Consider the following 14581-nt stretch of genomic DNA (forward strand, 5'->3'; position numbering starts at 1 on the left):
GGGCCTGTGGAGGGCTACCTAGAGCAGGGCTCGCCCCAGAGCTGGCTGTCTTGGGGGACGAGCGAAAGGAGGGCAGGAAGAGTGAGGGAAAGTGGGGATGACAGAGGGAAACAGAAATGCATCCCTGAATGGAACCGGGAAGAAGCGACTGGAAGTTTGATAGGGAGGGAGACCCTGAGGTGCGTTCCTGGTGTGGGAAGGGAGGGAGAGCCAAAAGTCAAAGGCCTCTGCATCCTTTTCCCTTTGCTTTGCTGGGATTATGCCTCCGCTCCTCCTCCATCCCCAGCACCCCCTGCTTTTCTCTACGTTAATATCTCTGCTGCATCAACAGTCCCACAGCTCATTATGGGAACTGTCACTGTCGTTACCCTCGTCCTTCAATTACAGGTGCTGAGGGCCTTTGTGACCTGTGTCAAAAAGCAAATCCCCAACCCCCCACTGCACACGCCCTCTAACAACCCCGGCTGTCAGTCTATGACAGTGTCACCAAGACCCTGAGAAAGAGGATAAAGGGACTGGGTGTCAGTCATCACTGAGGGCCAGAGAGCGGGAAGGTGGGGCCACCTCCAGCAGAGGCATCTGAAAGACAAAAGGCTGTCATCTGAACAATGGGTGGCCAGCTCAGGGTCCCCCAAGGCCCCCAGAAGAAGAGGGAGGGGGAGAGGCAGGGCAGACGGCTCTACTTACGGACTGGCTGTGTCTTGAACTCGGAGGCTGCGCTGATCTCGCCCAGACCCTTGCCGTTGAGGGCTGCCAGTCGCACTGTGTACGTCGTCTCAGGCTTCAGGCCCATGATGGTGACGATGCCCTCCAAGCTGGCTGTTGTGAGAACATGGAAAGGATCACAAATGATAAAAAGCCTATCGGTGAAATGGTGCAGCTGCTGTGGGAAACACTATGGTGGGTCGTCAAAAAATCAAACACAGAATTATCACTGGATCCAGCAATTCTACTTCTAGGACTACACACTGAAGGATTGAAGCAGAGACCTGGACAGATATCTACACACCCATGCTCACAGCATTGGTCACAGTAGCCAAAAGGTGGGGGCACCCAGGTGTTCCCAGACACATGAATGGAAAAAAAAATGTGGGCACACGTACAATGGAACATTATTCAGCTTTAAAAAGGAGGAAAATTCTGACACGTACTACATAAATGAGCCTCAAGGACATTATGCTATATGAAATGAGCCAGACACAAAAGGACAAATACTATATGATTCCACTTATACGAAGTACCTAGGAGAGTCAACTACAGAGAGACAGAAAGGGGAGTAGTGGCTGCCAGGAGCTGGGCAGGAGGGGAGGGGAGTTAGTGTTTCATGGGTACAGAGTTTGGGATGATAAAGCTCTGGAGATGGACCCTGGTGATGGTTGCACAACAACGAGACTGGACTTAATGCCACTGAACTGTACCCTTAAAATGGTTAAAATGGTACATTTCATGTTGTATATGTTTTACTACAATATCACATAACTACATTCGGAGCAGGGTGGACTGGCCTCGCCAGGTTGTCACACCGAAGCAGGGCTTCTGCGTGGCAGGTGGTTGGGATGGCCCCTCCATCCCGCAGGGTCACAGGAACCAGGTTCTGAAGTGCCAGGGTACAGAGGCCAACACGTCTACGGGAGATGTGACCGTGCCTAATTCGATGTTGCAGCATAGGGACATGAACGGATGGCCGGTGACCAGTAGGTGAGAGTGGTATGCTGCCCTACCCTATGGGCAGTCAGGGTGCCCGGATCTGGTGAAGGCAGGGGTGAATGTGTGCCCAGCACCAAGGGACTCCTCATGCTGAAGGAAACAAAGACTTTTCCAGACTCACCTTCCTTGGCATCGTACCACTTGAAGTGCCACATTTCCTCGCCCACTGCTTTCCACTCAGCCTTGTATTTGAGGATGGGCACCCCACCTGTGGCCTCTGGCTCATCAAACTGCACCTGTGCTGTGCTTGAGTATGGCTCCACCTGGTCGATGGATGGTGAGGATGGGGTGTCTGTGGGGAGAACACAGATGAAGGCCCAAGTGAGCTTCAGGCAGGACACAACTCGCAATCACGTCTTCGCGGTTTCTGCTCAGTCTTAAAGTCTTGTTGCCTGTATCCTATCCTCCCTGCCCACCTCCCCACACGATTCTCTCCCCACATGCTCCATGCCCCCATCCTCAAGTCTCCATCACTCCCTGCTTCCTCCTCAGGCTTTGCTGACCCGGGGCCTCTCTTCTCACTTTCCTGGCATCACTCAAGGACACCAAATGGGCCAGCAAGGGTTTTCAAAGGCGGGTGCTGCCGTAAGGGGTGCTCACCTGCTTGGACAAGGATGAATTCCAGAGACTCCTGTCCAATGCGGTTCACGGCGGTGCAGTTGTAGTTTCCAAAATCATTTTCAGAGTCCGGGGTCACCTTGAGAGAGAAGGAGCTCTTGGTTTACATGCCCATGGGATGGTCACAGCCTCAGGCCCTTATTTATTGGATTCAATTAGCAAAGAATAGAAGTAGTAAAGCAGGAATCATTGGCTCCACCCAACCCTTAAGCCAGAGAAGGGGCTGTGGAAGAAGACACTCTGTCTTCCAGGCCCTGGGGTTGCCCAGGAGACACAGGGGTTGGGCTGAAGCCCAAGTTCTTCTCCAGCTAATGGCTCCCAGCTCAGGACATGCCAGAGAAGCAAGAAGGATTTTAGCAGCTTTCAGAAGCCCATCTATAGTCAAACTGCCTTTTCCACCCTGCCGCTGGCCCGTGCCCCGCTCACCTCCAGGTAGCTGGCAGAGGGGCTGTTGTAGATCTTGATGTTGCTGTAGTTGGAGCTTGGCAGCAGCTGACCATCTCGGAACCACGAGATTGTGGCACTGGGGTAGGCAAACACCTCGCAGGTGATGTTCACCTGGTTCCCCTCCCAGGTGTACACAGCCACGGGGCCCTGCAGCTTGGGGGCATCTGCAACGAGTGGCAATGACTGTCAGGAAGCCTGCCACTGTCATGGAGCCCTACAGATGCTGTCTCCTGGCACTGGGAGGGGGGTGTGCCCTGAAGCCGAGCTATACCAGGGTATAGTAGAGGTTGGGGCTGTTCTGGCAATCCTGTGAGCTGATGGGAAGACAGAAGGCATGCAGCGGGTAAGAAGCCTGGGGATGGTGTGAGGAGATGACCTGGGGACCCAGGGAAAGAGATTGAAGCTTGCCAGTTGCAGGTCCTAGCTGCTCTTTTCCCCGTCCATCCCAACCGTCCGCGGCCCCTGCCTCCCAGGTCTTTCCACAGTTATTCCTCACATTGCACTTCAAGGTACATGGACTGGGAGTCCTGGCCGATAGTGTTGCTGGCGGTGCAGATGTACTCTCCAGCGTCTGTGTACTGGATGCTCTTCAGGGTCAGGGAGGACACGCGGGCGTGGCTGCGCACCACCATGTGCCCATCCAGAGTCTGCCGGGAGGGAACAGAGAGTGTCAGAGCCCAGGGCAGGATGGGGGCTAGGAGACCAGGCCATCACTTGTGTGACCAGTCTCACACCCTCTCCTCTCTCTGCCAGTGTCTAAGTCTCACTTTAGGTTCCAACTAGAGGGGGAGGCTGCAGAGAGCACCATGGGAACTTGGGTGTACCCCAAACAGAGATGGACTCAGTTTATGTCAAGCAGCCTAGCTGTGTGCCAAGACTGTGTGGCTCAAGGTCTCGATTTGTTTGGCATGTCCCAAATGGAAGCAAAGCCCTGAGCAGCAGATACTCCAGCAGAAACCGCCTTGCCTCATGGGATTCTGGGAAACCTGTATTCCCCTCCTCCCCTCCCAGCAGTCCACCCATCTGCCAGTGCCACAATGCGTGCACACTGGATGGGAAATCTGAGTGTTCCAAAATGCAAGAAGTTCTATAAGAAACCCATACTTATGCAGATGCCTCACTTTCCTGGCATAATTAAGTAAAATTATTTTATTTTTTTAAATAGCCCAACAACTCAGAAGTCAGGAGCTGCTGAGCTGGAAGGAAGGGTAACTGGGTCCCCTCTCCAGGGACAGTGGTACAGAGAGTCCCAGGTAGATCTGGGGCCCTTAACCCCACAGTCACCACCATTTTTTTAGCCCTTGGTACTATAAGCAGCTTTCTGAGTCTTCAGAATTACTGGTCAAAAAGGAAATAAGCACATGATCCCCAGGCAATGGGTCCTGGAATATCTCTCAGGGTGTCCCCCCTTGACACTCTAGGTGAATGGTTCCTGGTCTAGGAAATGTCTGGGCATTTGCCCAAGTTCAGATCCTCCAGAGGTGGGTAATCTAAAGGAGTCTTACTCTTCAGAGGCTGGGCCACACTCTTATCCTAGCATGCAGTGTTCTGTAGAGATGGATAGGTGAGTGGTCTGCATTTGTATGGCATCTGATATCCAAGGGTTTGGGCCTTTAGAGAATGTAACAACACCCGACTTCAGATTCAAAAGCGAGGCAGCCTGGGCCAGTGAGCAGCCTCAGCAGCTCTGTCAAAGCTGTTCCTGTACCATCAGGAGTAGATTTAGTCCAGCTCAGCCACTTAAGCCCCATCACATTTCACAACCATTTCATGAAATAGTTATACTGACAGCAGTACTTCTTTCTCCCCTTCTAGCTGGCCTCCTTCCTCAATTTCACTATCTGGAAGTCTTTCTAATTTAATGATGTCAACGGGCCAGTAGGTGGCCCTCCATAAAGAATTCTTATTTTGCAGCAGCTCAGGAACAGAATTGATGATGGGATTATTTTCAGATGCACAGTTCTCTCTTCGGGGGACACAGTTAGTGTGACTGGGCCCTTTGAAATGGTTACTCTGGAATCGGGACAAAGCCCTGGCGTGCCACCTACAGCCATGCAGACCAAACGTCGCACTGATAATTCAGGCTCTGGAGGAGAAAGCAGATGAATTCTGGGCAAGAAGGAGAAGATCATTATGACAAGAAGACCCTGTTTTGCAAGAGTATGAAGGGCAGTTATAATTAATCCTCTCATCGAAACATTTTTGTCTTTCTTCTTCCAGGTAAAAGTGCGAAGGCTTTTCAGAGCTTACAGAATGAGATTGGCCAGAACCCAATCCGCCTTCTGGACTTACAGTCTTCATCTCTGAGTGAGACAAATAGGCAGGAACGGAACTTCTGAGCCCCAAGGTGGCACTCATTTGAAAGTCAATGATGTCCAGAGCGAGATACTGAAGATAAGGACACTTCTGGCAAACGGAGTGAAGTGTTTGCTTTGCTGGGAATAAACCCATGACTTCCGCTTATGATAATAATTCACTTAACATCTTCTTAATGCTCCCTGATAAACCTCAGCTCCTCCAGGTCTAGGTCAAAAGGACAGGGGGAAGGTGTACAAGTCCAAGCAGAATGAGATCTGTAGCTGCTCAGAAGTAGCTGATAATTGACCCTTCTCTCCCTTCCCCAGTCCCAGTGGGTCCAGGACTTTGAAGCAATAAAACACCCAGCCCGTGACAGCACTGAGCGATTCCTGTGCCCCAGGAAGGAGCATTTCAGTGAGACGTGCACTGAACTGCAGCCCCTCTGACACGAGGAAGGTCTGAGGCAAAGAGAGCTGATAATGAACTGGAGCTGACGATGGCAATGTGTTCATGTGCAGAAACTAACATCGCACCTGGGGACAGGCAGGCAGCTTCAAATATTAAACAGAATTACATATTTATAGCCGTGACCTGAACACATGAGTTACGTGTTCTGAATAATTATCATTTCCGAAAGGCTAAGAGGAGAGATAATACAACCTATAGGATTGCTTGCTAGATTCTATGTTTATAGCATTACAATACCAAAGTTTCATCTGGAGAAGAGACAAAGCTTTTTGTTTTCCCATAAAGTATTCATAGATTAGGTCCTTGAACCTCATCTAAACTATACTGGTTTTTATGTCACTATCTGTCACTCAGTTGTACAAATCAGGTAAAAAGTGATACTCATGACCATGAGCAGGATCTTGGGGGTGTAACAATTAAAATCAAAAGATGAGTAATTAGCCTCAATTTTCAAACTAAGTCCCAAATTACCCCAAATGAAGCAAGGAATCAGAGAAATTTCAAAGGCCAATGGCTACCGACTTTAAAAAACACACACACAAAGCCATTTGTGTCGAATCATTCTAAGCTCATCAATTTAACACTGTGAAAGTAGCACAGACACGTTTAACAGTTTGGGAGAACCAATGACACATGTCATTTGCATTGCTTCAAGATGAGATGTGAAGTGATCATTTACCAAGACCAATCATTATAAAATAAGCGAGCAACAAGATGAGTTGAGCTGGAAGGGAAAGGGCCAAGTGGGTTTTAGATCACTAACCCCGTGCCTTCATGATCCGAAGCCACATCAACCAGGTGAGAGTAAAAAAATTTCACCATTTCACAGTGATGGGCCTGGGAACTGGGGAGATTGAAGTGTAATTACCTGGATGTGATTTTCCCAGCACCATCAAGAGACTAAAATCCAGTCTTAGAAACAATAAGGATTTGTTCACCCACTCCCAACACAGCTTGCTTGCTCACCCTAAAATGATACTATTGCTAAGTAACAGCTACCACTACTGACCTATTCTTTAATCTAAGTTACTAATTAGTTTAGCATGTCTGGTTGTTAACTATAATGGTGAGTTAAACCGCAACGCTTTCAAAACTAAAGACTGGCTAGTGGTCAGGTAAGCTATACCTCTTGCTTCTCTGGTCGAGTCCACGAAGCCTGGAGAGAACAAGATATAAAACACAACAAGAAAGCAGTAAAAGTTTACAACATTGCTTTAGAGAACTGGTGAATCACACTGCACTCCGTGCACATGCAGCTTCTTTCCAATTCAGAACTTTTCCAAGGCCCACTCTCCATGGTGTGCCTATCACCCAGCTTAATCAAGGACTTGGCTTATGTTCAGCTCCCTCCCACCTCACCCCCACCTTATGCACATTAGGCTGTATCATTCAAAGGTATAGGCTTCCCTCATCCCCAATAGACATACACAGGGACACCAGCAGATGTATTATAAGCTGCTCCTAGACCAGAATGTCTTAATGTCCCTCATAATATTTGGTGACACTACTAGTTCTAACCATATAATCTATAGATACTTATAGAGTGAGCTTCCTCCTTTGGATTTTATAGGAGAGCTTATCACAAATACACTAATGCCATTTTGTGCTCATGCATTTTATAACTCTGCATGCATACTATGAAAAATAAAATTTTTATTTAAAAAAGGAACAACAACAAAAAAGCATGACATATTAGGAATGAGAAGTATGAAGTCTTTAAGACTACGAGTCAGGAAGCCTGGAGGATACCACACTGAATGCATGCAGGCTCCAGCAGGCTCCATCTTCAGCAAACACGGCACTCCAAAGAGTGAGCCATCTCAGAGACACAGAGGTTGGGTCTTTTTCTACCCACATTTATATTTTAAAAAAATTATCTGGCACTTGAGAATCTACTCTGCTTACAGTTTTTCTGTTTTCATACTGGGAGTCAGAGACATCATACCTGCATTGCTCTTTCTGTTGGATGGCATGACTGCCTGATTGTCCCTGGTGTTTAGATAGAAAAAGAATAGAGAAGATGCCAGACACAGCAAGGTAACCCGGAGAATGCAAATGAGTTGGCAAACATTTAGTAGGGGTCCACTAAATGCAAGGAGCTCCTGTGAGATACGAGGATGAGAACGCTGGATTATGTCACATGAAGAAAGTGAGGACAGAGGAACATGCATAGACCAAAGAAGCGGTGGGCCAACATGTCAAATGTGGTTGCCAATTCCACATCACTTAGAAGCTGGTTTGTCACACACCAGGGCTGCTTGAACTAAGATAGTTTTTTAGGAGTAATGTCTATGGAGTTGTTTGCTTTTCAGATCTGATTTTCTTGTGTCTCTCCCGAATTCTTATGGTTTTGTGGCATTTAGAATAAGTAGTTGCGAGTAACACAATTATTCTAGTTGCTTGACCTCCCAGTACAGGTGGAATGGTAGGCTATGCCTTGCCCCTGATAACTTGGTGAAGGCATGTGGCCTGCTTTAAGACAACCTGATATGCAAAAACACAATAAAATATAATGAGAATATGACTAGTACTATTCCAAAAATTGTTAGCTCCATGTTTTTTTTCATATTAATGTTTTATTACCTTATGAATCTGCAGGAATATGTATATAAACTAAGGTGGAACATCCCTTCACTATTCTAAAGTATTCCCTGCTAGAAACTTGTCCACAGGCTGAATAAGCCAGCCTCTGGTTGCTCAATGCAGGTACCTTTTCCAATTTTAAAAGTGAGCACCTACTTTGTATTGAATGAGGAATTCTTGGTGATAAAAAGTTTGCAGAGAATTTCAAAAGATCTCTCTCATTTGCGGGCTACTTGGGAAGCTCAAGATTCAAAGTTCATGAATGCTTTTCATTTTTTCTCCTTATCTCTTCTGATCTCAACTCTTCACCCCTCTCCTTTTCCTTAAACATTAAGGCTTCAGATGCTTTTATTCACCAGTTATTTCGAAGGCATGTTCAAGTAAGGACACTACGAATTTGTTCTGCCAGAGATAGATGATGCAAATTATCATCCCAAAGTTTCACCCAGAATGTAAATGGTACCTGGAATTTAGCTCCACTCACTCAAGCACCCTGGCAATAGTTAAATGAGTCTGGGTAGGAAGAGTAATGAAATGCTGTGGACACAGTATGGACACACAAACTTTCTTTGTATCTGCATTGTCAATGACTTCTGTACACATTGATCTAATTGACCCATTGTCATGTTCAAATATGTTTTGATTTTGGTCAACGTAATAGTAAGCACTAAAAAATGAACTAACTTTCAGACAAATGATCTACCCTAATGGTATTAGCCCAGCTATTATCAGTTGTGGAGCGACCAACTCAACCAGCTGAAGCTTAGCAGGTTGATAGTAATCTCCAATAAGTGACTGGACTAAACCCAGAGACAAGGTCACAGATAGGGTGTGACATGCAAGTCCACTGTATTGTTTTTTTAATTTTTATTTTTTTAATGAAGAAAAACAAGTATTCCATTAGAAAGTCACTAACTATGTGTCTATGGCTGGAAGCCTTTTCTCCTCTCTCCTCAGTGAAGCAAAAGACCAAGTTGCTTTAATTAGCTTATATTGTGACTAACTCTATTAAAGAGATCATTAAGCCTTCCAGGGAACTCATTAAGTACTGTGGCATTTGGTACAAGAGGGTACTGTGGCATTTGGTACTCTACCTTCTTAGCCAATGACCCAGAGGGAAGCCCTAGTGACATTCTACAGGCTCTATACTGGACACTGTCCCAGTCAACATTTTTATCAGTAACCTGGACAAAGATATTTTAAGTAAGTGTTCATATAAGGTTGTAGCAATAGCCAATGCAAATGCTAGATGACAGTTGCATGGGGAAGACCACTCCATTGCCTGCCATTGGGTCTTGTGCTTGGGCTGGGGTCTCCACTGATTGTAGACCTCATTACTTTCAATATATAAATAAAATAGGGGAGCATGTGGATGGAAATTCCCTGGACCCACAGACCTCTAAAGGATAGTTCTGATGAAAGCCATTCTTGACTGGTTGGAAAGGTAAACTCAAATGGTTGTTCTCATGCCCAAGTGTGTTTGCACATGTGAAATCTTGGTAATAATATGATTAGAAGTGGCTACTGGTATTTAGGGGGGAGGAGATGATTAGGGTGCTACATATCTTGCAATATCATCCTTTATAGTCCCAGTAAAGGAAGAGTCTTCCCAAGTTTTCATTGTGACCCCATTGAGAAACATTGGGTTATAACCAACAAATACAATTTTTAACAGAAATAAAAATAAAATTCTGCATGATTGGTTAAGCAATCAATTGCATAAGAACAGGATAGGAGGCATGTGGCTTAAATGCAGTTCATGGAAAAGAGACCTGAACATTTTAGTTGACCACTAGCTCAATACAAGGCAACAGGATGAGGAAACTTCTAAAGGGGCTAATGCAACTCTAGCTGCATTACAGCATCCAGATCAAGGGAGTAATAATCCATGGAAGTCTTCATCATTGACTCTGGGCACCACAAAATTTTAATGGAGCACCGGTGAGCTGATGCCATCTATTACGGGGCAACTGGTGAGGTAAAGAACAGACTGAAGAAAACTTGAGTAGCTGTTTTAAGAGCTCTCATACAAACACTGGCTGCCAGAGGTGGGAAGGCTGAGAAGCAGACCTCCTGGTCATCAGTGTTGGCTGACTGCCCTGCAGAGGGCTGGCAACGTCACCCTTCAGGCAGGGCTGAGTGACTGTCTGGCAGATATGTTAGAAAGCAGTGCCAGGTAAGACTAAATAAACTCAAAGAGTGGCTTCCTTCCAACCTTCTATGATCCAGGCATTTTATGTGATCTAATTCTCAGGAGCCTTCCTTATCTTGGCAGTTCAATACGATTGTCTATTCTTATCTGCTTAGCATAGCATTCTGATTTTAAAAAGAAAATTGTTTTCTTCCACTCCTACAATTCAGTGACTCTAATCATGCCGATACCTAATTACATATCATGCAACTTCAGATGGAGTTGCACATGAGAAGCAGCCACCAAAATAAAAGTGAAGTTTACTATCTGGAGTCCAACCCCCCAGGAAGAGGCCACCTTTCTTTCTTAATTATTAGCTATCCATGGTATGAAGCTGTACATCGTGCCTCTTTGATGTCAGCAGAGAATTAATATAAATGGCAACTTTTCTGTAAGGGCTTCATTAGGTAGGTGTGCTCATCTGGCGTCACAGCACTGGCCAGCTTGGAGGACTTGTTCTCACATTGATTTACTCACGTTCCAGTAATGTCACGTCAAGCAAACTATTGTTGTTATGGTAAACCACCACCACCTATGTGGCAGGGTTTAAAGAATTATCTCTGGTTGAGACAAATGACCTACACTCACTGACAAGTGAGTATTCCTTGGCTTGAGAAAGTCTCTGCTGAACACCTTCAGTCTCAGTATTTAGTGAGTGTGAGTGTATATTAGTACCTGGTTATTTGTTCTCATTCTGTGAAAATAAATTCATGGATACAAGCTAGAGAGCCAAGCTATTAAAGGAGCTGAGGTAGGCAGAAATCTTAATAACTCTTCTGGTCTAGCTTAGCTATTGAGCTATTCCTAGAAAATATGTAGAATTTAAAAGCATCATTCATCTGGGATAGATGTTATCTCTGCCCTTCACTGAGGTCAAAGATATACACTGTGCCATTCTGGACAAATCTACTCTTAAGACTAATGTAGGAAAACCTGTCAGGCAGCGGTCCTGTGGTTTAAGCACTGGAATGCAAGTTCAATCCACACAACACACATGATAGGAGCAGAAATCTGAGCTGAAGGTTTAACCCCAATGTTGATAAAGAAAGTATCAAGTAAACACCACATTTCTTACTCCAGTACAATATCAAACAGCATATGTGAGTTTCAAAAATACTTAGCAGTTCCTTTGTTGAGTTTTTGCTAAGTCGAATTCAACTCTGGAGGTAAAACTTGCGAAAAATAATTGGTTTTGGAATGGTATTTCTGTTCCTTTTGACTCAGCCTTGCTTTCTATTAGTGGGACAGAAATCAATTCCTCAAGTGCAGATCCCAAGTTTGGTTCTAGTGTCTCATACTCTCTCTTTCGGGTGTACTTGAGTTTACCCTCTCTAAGGATTTCCTTTAGGGAGGCAGAAGAGTGAAGATATGTAATTTCTGACATTTTGGTCAATAAGTAATCCATTACAAATGCCCTTTGAATCAAAGGCCATTACTTCTGAGTAGGTGACAAAGCCCATTACAACAGGATATATGAGGTGAGACTGGAGAGGTGCCCTAAGATGGTTTAAGTCGCTTTAAAACCAAGCTTCTTTCCCCTCCTGCATTTGGCCCACTTGGTAGCAAAGGGCTACACATTGTGGGGTCCCCTCAATTATTACATATTGTTCATAATGAAGACAGCTTTCTGGTGGCCTGTAAATCCACATGTTTTCAAGTGAAACCTCCCCAGTCGTTTGAATTTGTCACGGAGCTTGCTACGTTGTTCTTACACTCTCAGCGAATACACTGCAGAGCCTAGGGCAATCACCATCATGGGGAAACTGCTAATTATTTTTGCCTTTAGATCAACATGATATACAAATGTGATCGAGAATACAGGCAGACACAAAGGCAACCAAGCTTTTGTGCACATAGTGCATGTATAGCATGAGTATACAAAATACAAGGAGAAGAATTGACAGGCTTGTTCTGACCCTATAACTTCCAGGAGACATTTCCTTGGTGCTCCTGAGATGAGGATGGAATCACCTGGAGCACCAGGATGTCAGTTTGCCTTGTTCCTCACAGCCCCAAATCCTGGGTTTGAAAATCACTACCTTCTTCCTCCCCGGAGGGTCTACCTTGACCATACCCACTAACATCCCCCCCCCACCCGCCCGCCAATCTGTGCAATGAACTGCACCTCTTCCATTGTCAGAGGATGTGGAGCAGGGTGCATTCAGGTGGGGGGAGGAGGAGGCCATAGAACCTGGACTACAGTGACCATATCCCCCTTCTGGCTCACCGAGGAGAATTGGGCATTGGGCAGACTCAATCCGCTTCGAGTCTGCGTGCCATCCCCTGAGACTCTTGGGTGGCGACATTATACCTTTTCTTCGCTGCTGATGTTTCGGGTGGAAGTTCTCCAGGTGATAGAGGGGATGGGGTCTCCCGAGGCTTCACAGGTAAGAGTGACCTGCTCCTCTAGTTCCATGGCGGTCTGGTTCTCTACATAAGTGATTTTGGGTTTTGCTGAAAAGACAAAACATTCCTGTAATTCTTGTCATGTTTATCTAACCTTCTCAGTGCCCCAGGTTTAAGTGGTAGCATGCACAACAAAGGTTATCTACTTCCTAAGTACAGGCTGTACTCTACATGTTGAAGCCTCAAGAGCTTACCACAAGGCAGGCACACGGCAACACCGTAGTGACTAATAAAAACAACACCCTGCGTAGTAAGAGCGCCAAGTGAGGGCAATGGATGCAAGAGGCATGGAGCAGAGGAAGAGCCCTCCTCTGGTTGGTGTCTTGGTGGGGACACAGCTTTTGGGCTGGGCCATGAGATTTTCAGTAGGTGAAACTTTGGGGTGGAGACCGAGTCATTCCATGGGTAGAAAACTGGTTGAAGGAATGCAAAGAAGCAAGAATACATGACGAGAGGGTTGGGAAGAGAGTCATGTGTTTGTGCATCAAAGCAGAGCAGGCAACGCTGCATCTTGACACAGAGTCTTGACCACCTGTTAACGTTCTTGCTTGAATTCTGTCCGGTGGCAGGTGGAGGCCACTGACAGTGTTTGATCAGAGGGATGAAATGGTCATTTGCATGACAAGAAGGTTAATCTAGAAAACAGTCAAGATGATTTAGCAAGGGGAAAACCTTGAGGCAGGAAAACAATTTGGGAGCTCTGGCAGTGCCCCAGCTGTGATGTGACAGTTCTGATCGGGCCATGTCGGGGGACCGAAAGGATGGATTTGAGAGAGATGCTAAAGAAAGGCTTTATGGGAAGTTGCAAGTGAGCAGGGGTAGGAGGGATGGCAAGAAACAAAAGAAGGAATCAGGAGGAGCCAGGCGATGCTGAGATTTGTAATGCCCAGGGAAGTTGTGTGGCATTAACTCAAGTACGGAAACGTGGTGGGTAACTCGGGTTGTGGAGTGGGCTGGGGTGGGAAGGAGATGAGTTGAGACGAGTTCATTTTCCAAATGTTTTGGGTAATGCAAGAAAGCACAAGCATTCAAAGCTGAGTTAAATGTTAACACATTAGAGAAAATTGAATTTTCCCAATTTAAAACAATTATACTCTGAAACTGCTAAACCTTCCATAGAAAAGATAACACTGCACAAGTGTAACTTATTTCACTAATAGAGAAAAGGCCAGGCTAGATAAACAAATAAAAAATAAGTAAATTAAAATTATGGCTAATTTTTGAAAGAACTGCATTTCCTCTATATTCAGAATCACCCAGTAACCCTATGTAGGCTAACAAACTACTGCCTACATACAGTTTCCAAACTGAGGCCCTTGATTCTGCTTTAATAAACAGAAAATAACGATAGAGCTGTGCATTTTCTGTGGAAAATATCTGCTTCTTTATAAAACTACCACATAGTTCAAATATTCTCCTGACGTTAATCTGTAGCCAGCTTAGCGGATCCTTCATTGCCTGCTAGTACATGGGCTCATCTCAGTCCAATGTGGCCCAATGATCATGCATTTGAATCCACGGAGCCCCTGAATAAGGTCTTCCTCTGGGAAGGCTTTGTGTCTGCCTTGATAAATAGGACTTTGGGAAAGGCCACAGCTCATACTGGATGCAGTAAGTGTTAAGTGCTGTTGAGAGGGAGGTTTAGTGCTAAAATCACAGATTGAGAAGTTAAAAAAACATCAGCCAGACAACTGAATTCACTAAAACTGAACTTTTTTTTTTTTTTTGGGGGGGGCGGGGGGAGAGGTTGAAGGCAGTTTTTGGAATTTCTGGCCTCTTGAAACCTAGTCAGACATTGTGATCTAGACAGTGTTTGCTGACCTTCTCCTGACCCCAGGACTTGGTCCTGGCGGACAAAGGTTA

The 14581-nt window shown here is 45.6% G+C and overlaps 1 protein-coding gene across 6 annotated transcripts in view; it reads right to left on the reverse strand.

Annotated features, from left to right (window-relative positions):
• The window catches only part of NCAM1 (neural cell adhesion molecule 1), a 330901-nt gene that overhangs the window by 39189 nt on the left and 277131 nt on the right, over nucleotides 1–14581 (reverse strand). For 3 of the 6 annotated variants that reach the window (XM_081098797.1, XM_081098795.1, XM_081098799.1), the window contains exons 8-14: nucleotides 12624–12766; nucleotides 6665–6694; nucleotides 3269–3419; nucleotides 2752–2936; nucleotides 2308–2404; nucleotides 1829–1999; nucleotides 688–819 (exon numbers count right to left, since the gene is read on the reverse strand). In XM_081098797.1, the coding sequence (XP_080954923.1) occupies nucleotides 688–819; nucleotides 1829–1999; nucleotides 2308–2404; nucleotides 2752–2936; nucleotides 3269–3419; nucleotides 6665–6694; nucleotides 12624–12766 (909 nt within the window). Of the gene's footprint in view, nucleotides 1–687; nucleotides 820–1828; nucleotides 2000–2307; nucleotides 2405–2751; nucleotides 2937–3268; nucleotides 3420–3738; nucleotides 3820–6664; nucleotides 6695–12623; nucleotides 12767–14581 lie in introns of all 6 variants that reach the window. The other 3 variants (XM_081098798.1, XM_081098796.1, XM_081098800.1) reach the window with 2 other exon arrangements.

Source organism: Myotis nattereri (genome assembly GCF_964212035.1).
Source record: "Myotis nattereri genome assembly, chromosome: 9".
NCBI classification, from domain to species: domain Eukaryota; kingdom Metazoa; phylum Chordata; class Mammalia; order Chiroptera; family Vespertilionidae; genus Myotis; species Myotis nattereri.